At 54.5% G+C, this 16,143-nt stretch overlaps 1 protein-coding gene across 1 annotated transcript in view; it reads left to right on the plus strand.

Moving 5' to 3' along the window:
* The first annotated feature begins 3,427 nt into the window (after window positions 1–3,427).
* DCHS1 (dachsous cadherin-related 1) overlaps window positions 3,428–16,143 on the plus strand; it is a 20,841-nt gene continuing 8,125 nt past the window's right edge. The window contains exons 1-11 of the mRNA XM_024757065.1: window positions 3,428–5,323; window positions 11,038–11,226; window positions 11,317–11,548; window positions 11,678–11,914; window positions 12,245–13,270; window positions 13,492–13,685; window positions 13,896–13,992; window positions 14,095–14,252; window positions 14,423–15,287; window positions 15,383–15,622; window positions 15,717–15,842. Coding sequence (XP_024612833.1) covers window positions 3,539–5,323; window positions 11,038–11,226; window positions 11,317–11,548; window positions 11,678–11,914; window positions 12,245–13,270; window positions 13,492–13,685; window positions 13,896–13,992; window positions 14,095–14,252; window positions 14,423–15,287; window positions 15,383–15,622; window positions 15,717–15,842 — 5,149 coding nt within the window. The 5' untranslated portion in view covers window positions 3,428–3,538. The remainder of the gene's footprint in view (window positions 5,324–11,037; window positions 11,227–11,316; window positions 11,549–11,677; window positions 11,915–12,244; window positions 13,271–13,491; window positions 13,686–13,895; window positions 13,993–14,094; window positions 14,253–14,422; window positions 15,288–15,382; window positions 15,623–15,716; window positions 15,843–16,143) is intronic.

Here is a 16,143-nt window from a genome sequence, read left to right on the forward strand (position 1 = left end):
CCCAACTCTGAGCTCCTTGTTTCCATTGCCTGTAATTCTAAAACCCCACAAAGTAGGCATTAACATGGCCATTATATAGATTAGGAAAATAACACTCAGATTGGACTCAAAGCCAGCTCAAACTCCAGAGTCCCAGCTCTTTTCATTGCCTCACACAGATGGGAGACATTGGGGTTGGAAGTGTAAGTAGAGGGTCAGAAACTCTCATCCCTTGGGAAGACAGGAAGTCCTAGAGCAGAGCAAATCTAGAAAGACCAAAGGACACACTTCTGCAGCCATTTCTACGGCCGCACTCCTGACCATGGTGCCTCAGGGGCGCGGGCTCACACGTGTCTGTGTGTGTTGTCTGAGTTGGCGTGTCCAGGGACGTTTCTCCCTGTGTCAGTAGGTGAGGGAGGTGGTGTGCAGTTATGAGGTTCTGCACATTTGTTCAGCACTGATTGCCTGCTCTCGTGATACCTCTAGGAACTGCTGGAGAACCAGAAACTCACTAAGACCCTCAAGCTGCTGTCCTCAAGGAGCTTTCAGTTCAGTGTAGGGGGAGGGGTGTGATGGGCAGACACATGAACAAATCAGGGCTGCTGTGCAATTGTCAGTGTCCATCTAAAGCAGTGAGAGCCCAGTAGGGGACACCGTAGGCACTGCAGGGAGGTCAGAGGGAGATCATAGAAGAGTCCACAGAAGACAGGATGTTTGAATGGGATCTTGAAGTTTGAGTAGGGGATGGCCAATTGGACAGGACTTTTAAAGGATATCTCAGGACAAAAGCATGGTACATACAAGGCAAGGAGTTGGGAAGGATCGGGTGATGGGTTTAGTGTTGGAATGCAGGGTGCAGTGGGGGAAGGTGAATGTGGGGCACAGTGGAGAGGTTGGCAGGGCTCAGGTCAGTAAGATATATTAAGGAGGTTGGGCTTTGTCTTGCGAAGAGAAGTTCTATACCTAGTGTCCCTGAACCCGTGAAACTGCAGACAGTTTGGGTATAGGTACATCTGCATTGTTTTGTCCATAATGGGCAGCAGTTTTCTGCCGTCAGTGATGGCAAACCAGTGGAAGCCTTTTGTCGCGACTGGTTTGGTGAGAGTTGTGAGGATAGCTCTGGTCAGGGGGACATGGATCAGAGGGTCCAATCCAGGAGGCATGGGGACCAGTAAAAGGGCTGTGGCAGGAATCGAAAAGAGGGATGACAGTGCTTGGACTGGGACAGCAACAGTGTGAAAACATAGGAAAGGGCAGACTCGAAACATGTCTAGTTAAGATGGTCAGGTTTTGAAGACTAATTGGAAATCAGGACTGAAGAAAAGCAAGGAAAGCAAGGAGAGTTTCTGAGCGGTGGTGCTGTTCACAGGAAAGGGAATGGAGGAAGAAAATCAGGTTGAGGTGAAGGTTGGGAATACATCGTAAGGAAGTCCATTGTATGGCTGGACATGTGTCTCCAGTGCTCTCCAGAGCTGGAGATTGTAAAGTCATCAGCAAATAGACGGTACAGAAGATGACTGATACATTTGAATTGAAGGCACGGGAGTGGCTAAGACCACCCAGGCAGTGTGGTAACTGGGAAAACATGCGGCCCTGGACTGAGTCCTGAGGAGCACCAGTTTTTAAGGGCAGAGGAAGAACTTGCCCAGGGGACTGAAGAGTGGACACAGAAGTAAAATGGAAGCAAGAGGTGGGGGGTCACCATGGGAGGCCAGGAGGGCTAGGCTTCAAGAAGCCAGTGATCAGTGTTTCAGTGTTCCAGAACGATCCAGCAAGGAGATAAAAATGTGTCCATCGGATGTAGAGTACAGCGATGACTGGAAGCTTAGTGAAAGCAGTGTCACAGGAGAGGAAGACTCTCTGTGTAGATGGAGGAGGGGGTGAGAGGTGAGAAACTGGAGGAAGTGAACAAACCTTTCAGAGAGGGCAACGTCTCCACGGATTCTGCTCTCACTCAGTCCTTAAAGGCCTTCATGGGGCTTTAGGCCTCCTCCTTCTTGAACGTCAGCAGCATTTGAAGCCCTGGCTCCTTTAGCCACAGAGGCACCGCCCTTCCCTGGATTTCTTTCTCTGTCTCTCTCTCTGGCCAGTTAAGGCTGCCTTGGTCCAGCTGATGGTTCAGGCCCGAAATCTGCCCATCATCCATGACTCCTCCCACCCCCTCATCCCCTGCCTCAAGCCATCATCAAGTCCTGCCTGTTCTACCTGCGAAACGTCCCGCAGAGCTATCCGCTTCTCCCCATTTTCGTTGCTAACACTCATACAATTCACCGTCAGTTCACCCTCACCTGGACTCCCCCAAGTGTGTTACAAGGGCTGTCCTAAGATAACCTTCCCATCTGTGTGATCCTTGTTTACAAAGGGGCAGCAATAGAGATCTTCCCAAGACGTAAGCCATATGGCAGCACCCACTCTTAAGATGCTTTCATGGCTTCCATTTGTCCCCGGCATAAAGTCAGAATCATCAGTATGGCCCATGAGCCCCTGCCCCATTTCGTACCTTCTGCCTCAGCACTCTACACCGCACACACGTTGTGCCCTACCTGCCCCGACACCCTCAGCCCTTTCTTGACTGTGGACTCTAAGCCTCCCATTCAGTTCCCTCTTCTGAATGTTTCTGTATCCCCCTTCTCTGCCCACCATTGTCTAGCGAATACCTACATTAAGTAGATCCTGACTTGAATGTGGCTTCCTCAGAGAAGCACTCCCTGACTCCCTGACTGTGGTAAGCCCCTCCTATATCTATGCCTTCACAGCTCCCGGCACTTCTCCCTCACAGTCCTTATCACACTTCTAATTACTTGTCCAATTCCTGGACTGTTTCCTTTATTCTCTGAGGTGTCTCCAGTGCCTCCACATAATAGGTGCTCAATCTCTTGTTAAATAGAGAGGGAAGTAGGGCGAAAGGTATATATATATATATAGAGAGAGAGAGAGAGAAAGAGAGAGAGAGAGAGATTATATATATATATTATATATATAGAGAGAGAGAGAAGAGAGAAGGAGAGAGAGACTTCAGCATAGTTAAATGTTGGTAGAAGGCTCTGGCAGAGACGACATCGTTGAGATTCGGGTGAGGTTGCCAAGCACATGATTATTGAGGTATTAATCCTGGATGAGAAGAAAAATGAGAAAGAATTGGCCACACGTTTAAGTCTACAGATGGAAGGAAGGGAGTCTGAAGGCATTTAGGTCTGAACAATAGGAAAAAACAATCTGCTGGGGGGTGGAGGGGGGACGGGAATCAGAGTGGGATGGGACCTGCCAGGTAAAGACTGGAGTGGGTCCTGAGGAGCTTCCTGGGGCCCAGACGGTGTGAGGCAGCACAAGGGCCCTGCGGGGGCACTGAGCATGCTTGAGTCCTGGTGTGGCCTAGACCCCAGCCTGGACGGTTGATTCCTCCCCCATCATGACCTTTTTGCTTCCGATCTTCTCCCAGGCCAGGAATCGTGAGCTGGAGCCAGGGTCCAAGTTGGATCTGATCCAAAGCCTGAGATCAAGCTGGGCCCGGAGCCTGGCCTGGAGCTGGAGCCCAAGCCACAGCTGGACTGCCCCTGCCATGCAGAAGGAGCGGGGCATTGCACCTTCTTGCCCAGGCATGCAGAGCCCCAGGCCCCTACCCCTGCTATCACTGCTGCTGCTCCTGGGCGCGGGGGTGCCGGGCGCCTGGGGCCAGGCTGGGAGCTTGGACCTGCAGATTGACGAGGAGCAGCCAGCGGGCACACTGATCGGGGACATCAGTGCAGGGCTTCCAGCGGGCACGGCAGCACCTCCCATGTACTTTATCTCCGCCCAGGAGGGCAGCGGTGTGGGCACAGACCTGGCCATTGACGAACACAGCGGGGTGGTCCGTACAGCCCGGATCTTGGACCGCGAGCGGCGGGATCGCTACCGCTTCACTGCAGTCACTCCTGATGGCGCCACCGTGGAAGTTACCGTGCGAGTGGCTGACATCAACGACCACGCTCCAGCCTTCCCACGGGCTCGAGCTGTCCTGCAGATACCCGAGCATACCGCTCTTGGCACCCGCTACCCACTGGAGCCTGCTCGCGACGCAGACGCTGGCCGCCTAGGAACCCAGGGCTATGCGCTGTCTGGTGATGGGGCTGGAGAGACCTTCCGGCTGGAGACACGTCCCGGTCCAGATGGGGCCCCAGTGCCTGAGCTCGTAGTTACCGGGGAGCTGGACCGAGAGAACCGCTCACACTACACGCTGCAACTGGAGGCCTACGACGGCGGTTCACCACCCCAGAGGGCCCAGGCCCTAATGGACGTGACGTTGCTGGACATCAATGACCATGCCCCAGCTTTCAATCAGAGCCGCTACCACGCTGTGGTGTCCGAGAGCCTGGCCCCCGGCAGTCCTGTCTTGCAGGTGTATGCCTCCGATGCCGATGCCGGTGCCAATGGGGCTGTAACTTACGAGATCAACCGGAGGCAGAGCGAGGGTGACGGGCCCTTCTCCATCGACGCACACACGGGGCTGCTGCGGCTGGAGCGGCCACTGGACTTCGAGCAACGGCGGGTCCATGAACTGGTGGTACAGGCACGGGATGGAGGGGCTCACCCTGAGCTGGGCTCGGCCTTTGTGACCGTGCACGTGCGAGATGCCAATGACAATCAGCCCTCTATGACTGTCATCTTCCTGAGTGCGGATGGCTCCCCCCGAGTGTCTGAGGCTGCCCCCCCCGGCCAGCTTGTTGCTCGAATCTCTGTGTCAGACCCAGATGATGGTGACTTTGCCCATGTCAATGTGTCCCTGGAGGGTGGAGAGGGCCACTTTGCGCTCAGCACCCAGGACAGCGTCATCTACCTGGTGTGCGTGGCTCGGCAGCTGGATCGAGAGGAAAGGGATGCCTATAACTTGCGAGTTACTGCCACAGACTCAGGCTCACCCCCGCTGCGAGCCGAGGCTGCCTTTGTGCTGCATGTCACTGATGTCAACGACAACGCCCCTGCCTTTGACCGCCAGCTCTACCGGCCCGAGCCCCTGCCTGAGGTTGCGCTGCCTGGCAGCTTCGTGGTGCGAGTGATGGCCCGGGATCCTGACCAGGGCACCAATGGTCAGGTCACCTATAGCCTGGCCCCAGGTGCCCACACCCGCTGGTTCTCCATCGACCCCACTTCAGGCATCATCACCACAGCTGCTTCACTGGACTATGAGTTGGAACCACAGCCGCAGCTAATTGTGGTGGCCACGGATGGGGGCTTGCCCCCTCTCATCTCCTCTGCCACAGTGAGTGTGGCCTTGCAGGATGTGAATGATAATGAGCCACAGTTCCAGAGGACTTTCTACAATGCCTCCTTGCCTGAGGGCACCCAGCCCGGAACCTGCTTCCTGCAGGTGGGTAAGCCCCCCCGACCCCGCCCCCGGCCCCGCACACACAGGATGATTCTGTGGGCAGGAGTGGATCAGGAGGTCACAGGGGACCTCAGAGCAGGAACCAAGCCTTGCAGGTGCCATCTGTTGATGGTGACATATGCCAGAGGGTTCGGTCCTACTCGATGAGCTCCACAGTCTGTGCAGAGGGTGAGGATTAATGAGAAGATGAGAAAGCAGGGTACAATAGCTGAGCCAGGTAATCTTGGCAGTTGAGAGAATTAAGATTGGATATAGAGAAAATGTGTCTTGTGGTGGCAGGAAATGAGAGAGGACTCTTTAAAGTTTCAAAGTTGTTCTGCAGGGCAGAGACAGAGATTCTGCACACCCATGTGGCTCCTGTTCCCCAAGGGAGATGCCAGCATTTACAGAGCTCTCCAACCCTAGTCTAGTGCTGAGGTGTCCTGGAATACACCCCCATCCCTGCCCTTGGAACTGAGCCTTGATGGGACACTTGGGCTCAGGCACGAGGATGAGAGACAAGAAGTATCCAGTGAGATCCCAATGTCCAGAGCAGGAAGACCTCAGAGGAAAAGGCAGGAGCCCTGGACAGGCTGTGGGGGCCACAGACTTCCCGCAAGTCAGGCTTGGAGGAGATGGGTGGAGCATGAAACTGGAGAGGCAGGCTGAGGCCAAACTGCAGAAGTCCTTGGACACCAAGCCATGAAGGGTTAGGGCTTTACTTGGAAGGCAAAAGAGGTCACTGAACTTCTTTGAGGCAGAAAAGGCATAATCAAATTTGGTTTTTTTTTTCTTTATGTTTTGGGGGCAGTTTTAGATTCATAGCAATATTGAGTGGAGGGTACAGATTTCTCATATACCCCATGCCCCCACTCACAGCCTCACACATTATCAACATCCCATGCCAGGGTGGTACATTTGTTACAACAGATGAACCTACGTAGACACATCACTGTCACCCAAGTCCATAGTTTACATTAGGGTTCACTCTTGGTGTTGTACATTCTATGGGTTTGGACAAAAGTATAAAGTATATGTATAATTGACATATATAATGACATACACTATAGTATTATAGAGAGTAGTTTCAGTGCCCTAAAAATCCTCTGTTCTCTACCTATCCATCCCTCCCTCCTCACTACAGATTGTTTGTTTGTTTGTTTGTTTTTTGGCCATGCCACACAGCATATGGGATCTTAGTTCCCGACCAGGGATCAGACCCGTGCTCCCTGCATGGAAGCACACAGTCTTAACTACTGGGACCACCAGGGAAGTCCCACTTTTGTATTTTTTTTTTTTTTTTGGAAGCTAACTTGCTTTAAGGGTGAAAGAGAGATTAGATCAATGGTAAGTGATACATTCAAAAATTAACTTACCCACTGTAAGCCTGGCACTCTGCTGGGCCCTGAGAACAAAGAAAGGAAACAGTCTTATTCCCAGGCCAGTTCCAGTCTAGGCAAGGAGACACACCAGTAACTAGTAATGCATCAGGCTGCATATGAGGTGCTATGGAAGCCTAGAGGCAGACCTTTGCAGAAGCAATGAGACTTTGCCAAGTGGATAACATGGGGTGTAGGGACAGGGACTCCAAGGCCACAGAAAGAGCTACAGAACATCATGATTTGTTCACGGAACTGCATTGTTCAAGTTGGCCTCGACTGTGCTGATGAGAAAGAGTTATGGGGAGGTGAGACAAGCGAGTAGACAGGGACCAGCTGACAAGCTTTGACTTTATTTTAGAAATCACAGGGAGCCATTGAGAGGCTCTAGGCAAATCTGATATGTCTTCTGCAAAGATTGCTTTGGCTGCCCCATGGAACATGGATGCAGGAGAGGAGACTGGAGGCAGGGTGGTCTCTTAGGAGATTCGTGCTTGAAGTCTTTATGTCTCAGAAGTCCAGCAGATCCCTGAGCATTTTCTAGGAGCTGCCTGTTGGCCTAGACTTTCACGCCAGTGCCTAGGCCTGGCTGACCTCCTGTCTGGCCAGACTCTGGGTACTTGCCTGCCTACTGCTGTCCAGCTCCCACCCACTCTCCCATGTGTTTACTCTCCCTCTTGGCCCAGGACCAATGGGCTGTGGCTTCCAAACGTCTTCCCTCCTCACTAGTGCCTGAAGCAAGAGGGCATCTCTCCAGGTGGTTTCCTGGAGTTTTTACTGGTAGTAATCGTAGGGAAGCAGGGGTAAAAATGACGGTTGGGTGTTCATAACTGTTACAAGAAGTCTTAATATTTGATTCATTCAGTATTCATTTATCAGGTATCTGCCATGTGCCTGTCATTGTATTAGGGACACAGAACACAGTAATGACTGAGTAACCACTACCTAATTCATGGAGTTTATAGTCTAGAGGTGAGATTCATATGCAGAGAAACAGTTTTATTCCAATAATAAAAACTTCTATATGGGGATATTCATGAGGTACAGATAGGCACTTCGAACGTTTTCTCAAAAGAAAGGACCTTTGAGCTGAGACTTCAAAGATGAGCAGGAGCTGACGAGGGGACGAGATAAGGGAAGGGCTGAAGCAGAGGTGACACGCAGAGAGAAGTGGGAGAGCTTGACTTGTCTGACTCGCTCAAGGGCCTACAAGTGGCTCGGTATCTCTGGAATTTAAGGTGTGAGATGAGAGAGTGGGAGATGAGACTGCAGGAGGCCAGACAGCGAGGAGTCAAGCCAAGCCGAGGAGTTTGAGCGTTTTTCTTTCGTGGACACTGAAGATATCTGAGTAGAGGAATAATATGATATTTGTCTTCTCAAAAGGTGCTTTTATTAGTCAGTGTAGAGCGGTGGTTCACAACGGCTGGTGATTTTGCCCTCTGGAGGGGACATCTGGCAATGTTTAGAGACATTTTTGGTTGTCACAACTGGTGGGATCTGTTGGTATCTAGTGGGTAGAGATGCTGTCAACATCCTATAATGCACATGACAGCACCACAACAAAGAGTTATCTGATCCAAAATGTCAGTCATGCCAAGGTTGAGAAGTCCTGGTATGGAGGACAGATCGGAGGGTCAGACGCCTATGAGAAGGGAGCTACAGAAGTCCAGGGGAGGGACGACTCAGGCCCAAGTCAGGACAGCGATAATGGTGATGGAGAGCAACAGACAAGTAGGAGGGATAATGAGGATTTACTTAGTCCCTGCTTGATTGATATGCCAAGAGAGGAAAAGGGAAGAACACATTTCTGGCTCGAGCAACTGCGTGGATGGAGGAATCATTAGAGAGGGGCTGGGATTATCACGAGTTTAGTTTAGGACAGGTTGGATTTAAGGTGCCTGTGGGACGTCCAAGTGGAGATGTTGAGCAGGCATCTGGATGTACAAGTTTGGAGCACAGAGGAGTGGTCTGGGTCAAAGTACAGATGAGGGTCAAAGCCACAGCAGTGGAAGAGAAGGCCCTGAGCGTGTGCAGAATGAGAAGAGGCCAAGGAAAGATTCCAGAGAACAACGGTGTATGACAGACAGAGTAAGGAGAGGTGGAGGGAGGCTGGGAGTGGGGAAGCAGTGGGTGGAGAAGCAGGAGAGCACAGTGTCAAAGTGTCAAAGCAGGAGGGACACCTGGGAAGGAGGTCAGCATGGGGCAGATGAAGTAAGTTTGTGGTCTGCTAGGAATTATAGAGAGTTCACAGATGAGGGTCTTTATTTTCTCCTTGCACTAGTGCATGTGATGAGAGCTAGGGGTGGGGTGGGATGGGGACAAGAGGAGAGAGAGATGAGGTTAGTTACAGCTTTCAGGCAGAGCTGGAAGTGGGAGCTGACCAAGGTTGGACTATGTAGCAAGGCTGAGAGCCTGCTGAAACTGGAGACTGCGTTTGCACTAGGACCTCTGAGCAGGGGCTGCACAGGCCAGAAAATTCACTTCTGCCTTGGTCATTTCCAGTCAATGGCCCCTGCGCCTTTTGGGGTCACTTCCTGACAACTTCTCTTGACCACTATTTATTGCTTTCTTCCTGCAGCGGGTCAGAGGGCAGAGGTCTTTAACAGCTTCTGGAGACGGTGCGGCAGCTGTGCTGCAGCCCGCCAGACTGATCCAGGGGGAAGTTTGTCTCTTGGGATATCCAGGCCCACAGCCATAGTAAAGAGTTGGGGCAGGAGCTGTTTCCAGGGTTCAGCATGGCAAGGTCTTAGTGTCTCTCGGGAGGGTAAACAATGGCACAAATCACTTCTGTCAAAGGCCCGGGCAACGATCAGAAGTCCTTGGCTAGGCTTCTCTCTGAGCAACATTTTCTGGCCAAGAAAGGGGAACTCTCCAGCTTCCTTTTGCAGCATATCATGACCCTGAGGCCCGTGTAGCCACAAAGAGTACTTTGTCACAAGCTACAGCAGTTTGCACCAGCTAACCCACTACTGAGGGCCTAATGTGCACCCAATTTATAAAACTTAGTTTGAAAGAAGCTTTTGTTGTAAGGCAGGGCAATCTGAATGCTTACTCAATGAACAAATATACATAGAGTACCTACTGTGTGCCTGGCCCTGTCCTAGGCTCAGAAGCTTTTGGAATGGTGTCTCCTGCTGATCTGGCTCTGAAATGTTCAGAGGCTCCTGACATTGGTGTCCAGTCATAAACTCTTCCTGAGCCAGTCTGGGAGATGCCTGAGAAGTCACCAGGAAAACCTTCCCCTATTTCTTAGTTTTGGGGAGCCCCTGGAACTCAATGACCTCGGTATTTTCCTATAGACCTGCAGTTCTCCCTTTCTCATTTCCAATGAGGTTGGCTTAAGAGATGAAGGGATGCTAAAGGTGCATGAGCCACATCCCATAAGTTCATAGTGCAGATCCTGATCACTCCAGTTACCAGATCTGGGTACCAATCAGATCCCACTTTATAACCAAACGCAATAAAGGGCAGGCCTATAACATCAGTCTCAATGACTCTATCGGTCAGCCAGTTCTCTGACTGAAGTGATGATGAGACTGGGCCATGGTTATTAACTCCCTGTGGCCCTTAGCACTTAGCCCTTAGCACTCTCCTTTTAAGTACACTTGGTCCTCATCATTTGCAGATTCTGTATTTGTGAATTCGCCAACTCTCTAAAATCTATTTGTAACCCTTGAATCAATACTCGTGGAGCTTTCACAGTCATTCCCGGACATGTGCAGAAGGATGGAAAATTCAAGTCTCTCAACAAGCACATTCCCGGCTGAGGTCGAACAAGGCAATGCTCTGCCTTCATGTTACAGCTCTTATATGGTAAACAAGGGTCCTTTTCGTGGTCTGTTTAATGCCACGTTTTTTGCATTTTTGTGCTTTTTGTTTGGTGATTTTGCTCTATAAAATTGTCCCCAACTGTAGTGCTGAAGGGTTGTCTGTTTTCCTAAACACAAGAAGGCTGTGCTGTGCCTTATGGAGAAAATACATGTGTTAGATAAGTTTCATTTAGTTATGAGTTGTGCCATTGGCCATGAATTCGGTGTTAATGAACCAACAATATATATTAAATAAGGTGCCTTTAAACAGAAACACACATAAAACAAAGTTCTATATCGACCAGTTGACAAAAATGTTGTGATCAGAGTCTCACAGGAACCTAACGCAAGTGGTGAGGTCTGAGCTGGGTTTGGATTTTGGCCCGTGTCCTACTAGTCCCTTCTGTGTGTCCACCATCCCAAGACTCTGGGCACCAACTGGCCCAGGGCCTGCTCCTTCCAGTTGCCACTTAGTTACGGCTTTTCTGGCCAAAAAGATGGGGCATTACTCACCCCAGCCTCTCCCCAGGTGACAGCCACAGATGCAGACAGTGGCCCATTTGGCCTCCTCTCCTATTCCTTGGGTGCCGGACTTGGGGCCTCAGGGTCTCCCCCATTCCGCATCGATGCCCACAGTGGCGACGTGTGCACGACCCGGACCCTGGACCGCGATCAGGGGCCCTCAAGCTTCGACTTCACAGTGACAGCTGTGGATGGGGTGAGTGGACAGTCTGTGGGCAGACTGGGGTAGGGCATTCACCAGGGCCAATCAAGGGCCACCTGACTTAATGGCTGCATGTCTCACCAGGGAGGCCTCAAGTCTATGGTGTATGTGAAGGTGTTTGTGTCAGACGAGAATGACAACCCACCTCAGTTTTATCCACGGGAGTATGCTGCCAGTCTGAGCGCCCACAGTACACCAGGCACAGCTGTGCTGAGGGTGCGTGCCCATGACCCTGACCAGGGACCCCATGGGCGACTCTCCTACCACATCCTGGCTGGCAATAGCCCCCCACTGTTTGCCTTGGATGAGCACTCAGGTGAGGATCTTCACATTCCCAGGGCTTGCCTCCCCATCTGCCTAAATGAAGTACTGCCTGCCCCCCACCCCCCAACCTTTCCAGCTCTATTCTGTTTCCTTATACATCTCCACTTCTCCCTCCTCCCAGGGCTGTTGACGGTAGCCTGGCCCTTGGCCAGACGGGCCAATTCCGTGGTGCAGCTGGAGATCGGGGCTCAGGATGGAGGTGGCCTGCAGGCAGAGCCCAGTGCCCGAGTCAACATCAGCATTGTGCCTGGAACTCCCATACCACCAGTATTTGAGCAACTACAGTATGTCTTTTCTGTGCCAGAGGATGTGGCACCAGGCACCAGTGTGGGTGTAGTCCAAGCACACAATCCATCAGGTATCACTTATCATTATATCCATTTGGTGCCATACCCAGACACCCCAACATAACCCTCGAGTATCACACCACTGATAGCCCCAATACAAAACACTCTGGTTCCAATCCCCGCCACCTCCGTGGGCATGGTACAGGCACTCTGCTTCATCCCCAGGTACATGAATATCACCCTGGTGCCACCCAGCTTCTCTGCCAACACCTGCCCCTCCCCCTAATACTTCGAAAGGCCCAGGTGTGGGCACTGCCTAGCCCTTTTGGGGATCAGAGTCTGGGCTCCAACTCAATAGGTGCCCCCCATCTCTTTTCTGACCCTTCTTTCCTCTTCCCTAGGTCGCCTGGGGCCTGTGACCCTCACCCTATCAGGTGGGGATCCCCGAGGACTCTTCTCCCTAGATGGGGCCACAGGGCTGCTACAAACGCTTCGAGCTCTGGACCGGGAGCTGCTGGGACCAGTGCTAGAGCTGGAGGTTCGGGCAGGCAGTGGAGTGCCCCCGGCTTTCGCCGTAGCTCGGGTGCGTGTGCTGCTGGATGATGTGAATGACAACTCCCCTGCCTTCCCTGCACCTGAAGACACCGTGTTGCTGCCGCCAAGCACTGCCCCAGGGACTCCCATCTATACACTGCGGGCTCTGGACCCCGACTCAGGCGTTAACAGTCGAGTCACCTTTACCCTGCTTGCTGGGGGTGGTGGGGCCTTCACTGTGGACCCCACCACAGGCCACATACTGCTTATGGGACCTCTGGGGCCTCCAGGGGGGCCAGCCCATGAACTGGAGCTGGAAGCCCGGGATGGTGGCTCCCCACCCCGCACCAGCCACTTTCGACTGCGGGTGGTGGTACAGGACTTGGGGACCCGTGGGCTGGCTCCCCACTTCGACAGCCCTACCTACCGTGTGGACCTGCCCTCAGGCACCACCCCTGGAACTCAAGTCCTGCAAGTGCAGGCTCGGGCACCAGATGGGGGCCCTGTCACCTACCGCCTTGCAGCAGATGGGCCAAGTAGCCCCTTTGGCCTGGAGCCACAGACTGGGTGGCTATGGGTGCGAGCAGCACTGGACCGTGAGGCCCAGGAGTTATACACACTGAAAGTAATGGCAGTGTCTGGGTCCAAAGCTGAGTTGGGGCAGCAGACAGCCACAGCCACCGTGAGGGTCAGCATCCTCAACCAGAATGACCACAGCCCCCGCTTGTCTGAGGAGCCCACCTTCCTGGCTGTGGCTGAGAACCAGCCCCCAGGGACCAGTGTGGGCCGGGTCTTTGCCACTGACCGAGACTCAGGACCCAATGGACGTCTGACCTACAGCCTGCGACAGCTGTCAGAAGACAGCAAGGCCTTCCACATCCACCCCCAGACTGGTGAGCACTGGGACCCAAAATCTGAGACCCCATAGCCTCATCCTCTGACTGGGTGAGCACCCAGACACGCTCCCCAGAGCCTGGCCATGAGGACCAGGACTGAGCTAGAGTTTTACCCGGGCATTCCCTTCCACACTCCCCAAACCCCGGCCTCTCATGGACCTCAGGCTCTGCATCCCTAGCTACCCCATACATGATCTCTGTCTGTCCTGCACTCCCAGGAGAGGTTACCACACTCCAAACTCTGGACCGTGAGCGGCAGAGCAGCTACCAGCTCCTGGTGCAGGTGCAGGATGGGGGGAGCCCACCCCGCAGTGTCACAGGCACCATACACGTTGCAGTGCTTGACCTCAATGACAACAGCCCCACCTTCCTGCAGGCTTCAGGGGCTGCTGGTGGGGGCCTCCCCGTACAGGTATGTGAAGCTGCAGTACTCTGCCCGGAAGAAGTAAGAGGGTGTGTGGGTCTCCGCTTAGAACTGTAGGTGTAAGTAAGAGAGTCTGCGTCTTGGAACAGGTTTGAGAGCAAAAACGGGGCTCTGCCTGAACATAGGTGATGGGAACTCCATCCTGAGTTGTCTCAAGAACAGGAAGGAGACAACTGTAGATGAGTTGTGTTCCCACAGGTACCAGATGGTGTGCCTCCAGGAACACTGGTGACAACTCTGCAGGCCAGGGATCCGGATGAGGGGGAGAATGGAACAATCCTGTACATGCTAACTGGTACGGGGGCTGGAGAGAAGGGAGTTGGTGGGTGCTGGCAGGCCCTCATGACATGCCCAGCTCTGGAACCCAAGGCCTCGCCCTTCCTCTGCCTGTCCCCAGGTCCTGGCTCAGAGCTCTTCTCTCTGCACCCTCACTCAGGGGAGCTGCTCACTGCAGCACCCCTGACCCGAGCAGAGCGGCCTCACTATGTGCTGACGCTAAGTGCTCACGACCAAGGCAGCCCCCCTCGGAGCTCCAGCCTCCAGCTGCTGGTGCAGGTATGGCTGCCCCTCCTCCAATCTGTCCACGTCTCCTTGGTCACCAGTGTGGGCACCCTCTCCTCTAGTCAGGCCACTCTGACCGCCCTTCCTGCTGCTCAGCAGGCCAGCCCAGATTCCCTTTTACATGGGTCCGCCTGATTCCGTACTCCCTCCTGGGTCCACAACAGGTGCTTCCCTCAGCTCGCTCGGCTGAGCCTCCGCCGGAACCCTCAGACCCAGACCCGGCCGCACCTGTGCCTGTCGTGCTGACCGTGACAGCAGCCGAGGGCCTCCAGCCCGGCTCTCTGTTGGGCTCGGTGGCGCCGCCAGAGTCGGCGGGAGTGGGCGCACTCACCTACACACTGGTGGGCGGCGCGGACCCGGAGGGCACTTTCGCGCTGGACGCGGCCTCCGGGCGCTTGTACCTGGCGCGGCCCCTGGACTTCGAGGCGGGCCCGGCGTGGCGCGCGCTCACAGTGCGCGCCGAGGGGCCGGGAGGCGCGGGCGTGCGGCTGCTGCGAGTGCAGGTGCGCGTGCAGGACGAGAACGAGCATGCGCCGGCCTTCGCGCGTGACCCGCTGGCTCTGGCGCTTCCGGAGAACCCAGAGCCGGGAGCGGCGCTGTACACTTTCCGCGCGTCGGACGCCGACGGCCCGGGCCCCAACAGCGACGTGCGCTACCGTCTGCTGCGCCAGGAGCCGCCCGTGCCCGCGCTTCGCCTGGACTCACGCACCGGGGCGCTCAGCGCCCCGAGAGGCCTGGACCGGGAGACCACTCCCGCTCTGCTGCTGCTCGTGGAAGCCACCGACCGGCCTGCCAATGCCAGCCGCCGCCGCGCAGCACGCGTTTCCGCGCGCGTCTTTGTCACGGATGAGAATGACAACGCTCCGGTCTTTGCGTCGCCCTCACGTGTGCGCCTCTCTGAGGATCAGCCGCCGGGGCCCGCAGCGCTGCACGTGGTAGCCCGGGACCCGGACCTGGGCGAGGCTGCACGCGTGTCCTATCGCCTGGCAGCTGGCGGGGACGGCTACTTCCGGCTACACCCCAGTACCGGTGAGTTGGGCCGGGGGTGGGGGTGGGGACGAGGAGGGTGCTGATGTGGGGCGAGTGTTGAGGTTTCCTTCCAACCCGCCCTACCGCTCAACTAGGAGCGCTGTCCGTGGTGCGGTCCCTGGACCGTGAACAGCGAGCTGAGTTCGTGCTGACTGTGGTGGCCTCCGACCACGGCTCCCCGCCGCGCTCAGCCACGCAGCTCCTGACTGTCAGTGTCGCCGACGTCAACGACGAGGCACCCACTTTCCAACAGCGGGAGTACAGCGTCCTCTTGCGTGAGAACAGCCCGCCTGGCACATCTCTGCTCACTCTGCGGGCAACCGACCCAGACCTGGGTAAGGCCTGGGGGGATGGGTTGAAAGAGGGATGGACTGGGTCAAGAAAGGGTATATTCACCCTCTGATCTTCCCCCACGCTGCCCCTCCTCAGGGGCCAATGGGCAAGTGACTTATGGAGGCATCTCTGGCGAAAGCTTCTCCCTGGACCCAGACACTGGAGTTCTTACAACTCTTCGGGCCCTGGATCGGGAGGAGCAGGAGGAGATCAATCTGACAGGTGCGCGTTTGCAGGATCCCCAAAGCCTGAGGCGCTGTAAACAGCAGTGTTACATGGGCAGGACCCGCAAAGTACATTTTATAAGCTTACAGCACAGTTTCTATTATATATATATATATTTATTTTATTTTATTTTATTTCACTTATTTATTTTTGCGGTACGCGGGCCTCTCACTGTTGTGGCCTCTCCCGTTGCGGAGCACAGGCTCCGGACGGGCAGGCTCAGCGGCCGTGGCTCACGGGCCCAGCCGCTCCGCGGCCTGTGGGATCTTCCCGGACCGGGCCACGAACCCGCGCCCCC

Source organism: Neophocaena asiaeorientalis, unplaced genomic scaffold (assembly GCF_003031525.2).
Source record: "Neophocaena asiaeorientalis asiaeorientalis breed wild unplaced genomic scaffold, Neophocaena_asiaeorientalis_V1.1 scaffold504, whole genome shotgun sequence".
Taxonomy (NCBI): domain Eukaryota; kingdom Metazoa; phylum Chordata; class Mammalia; order Artiodactyla; family Phocoenidae; genus Neophocaena; species Neophocaena asiaeorientalis.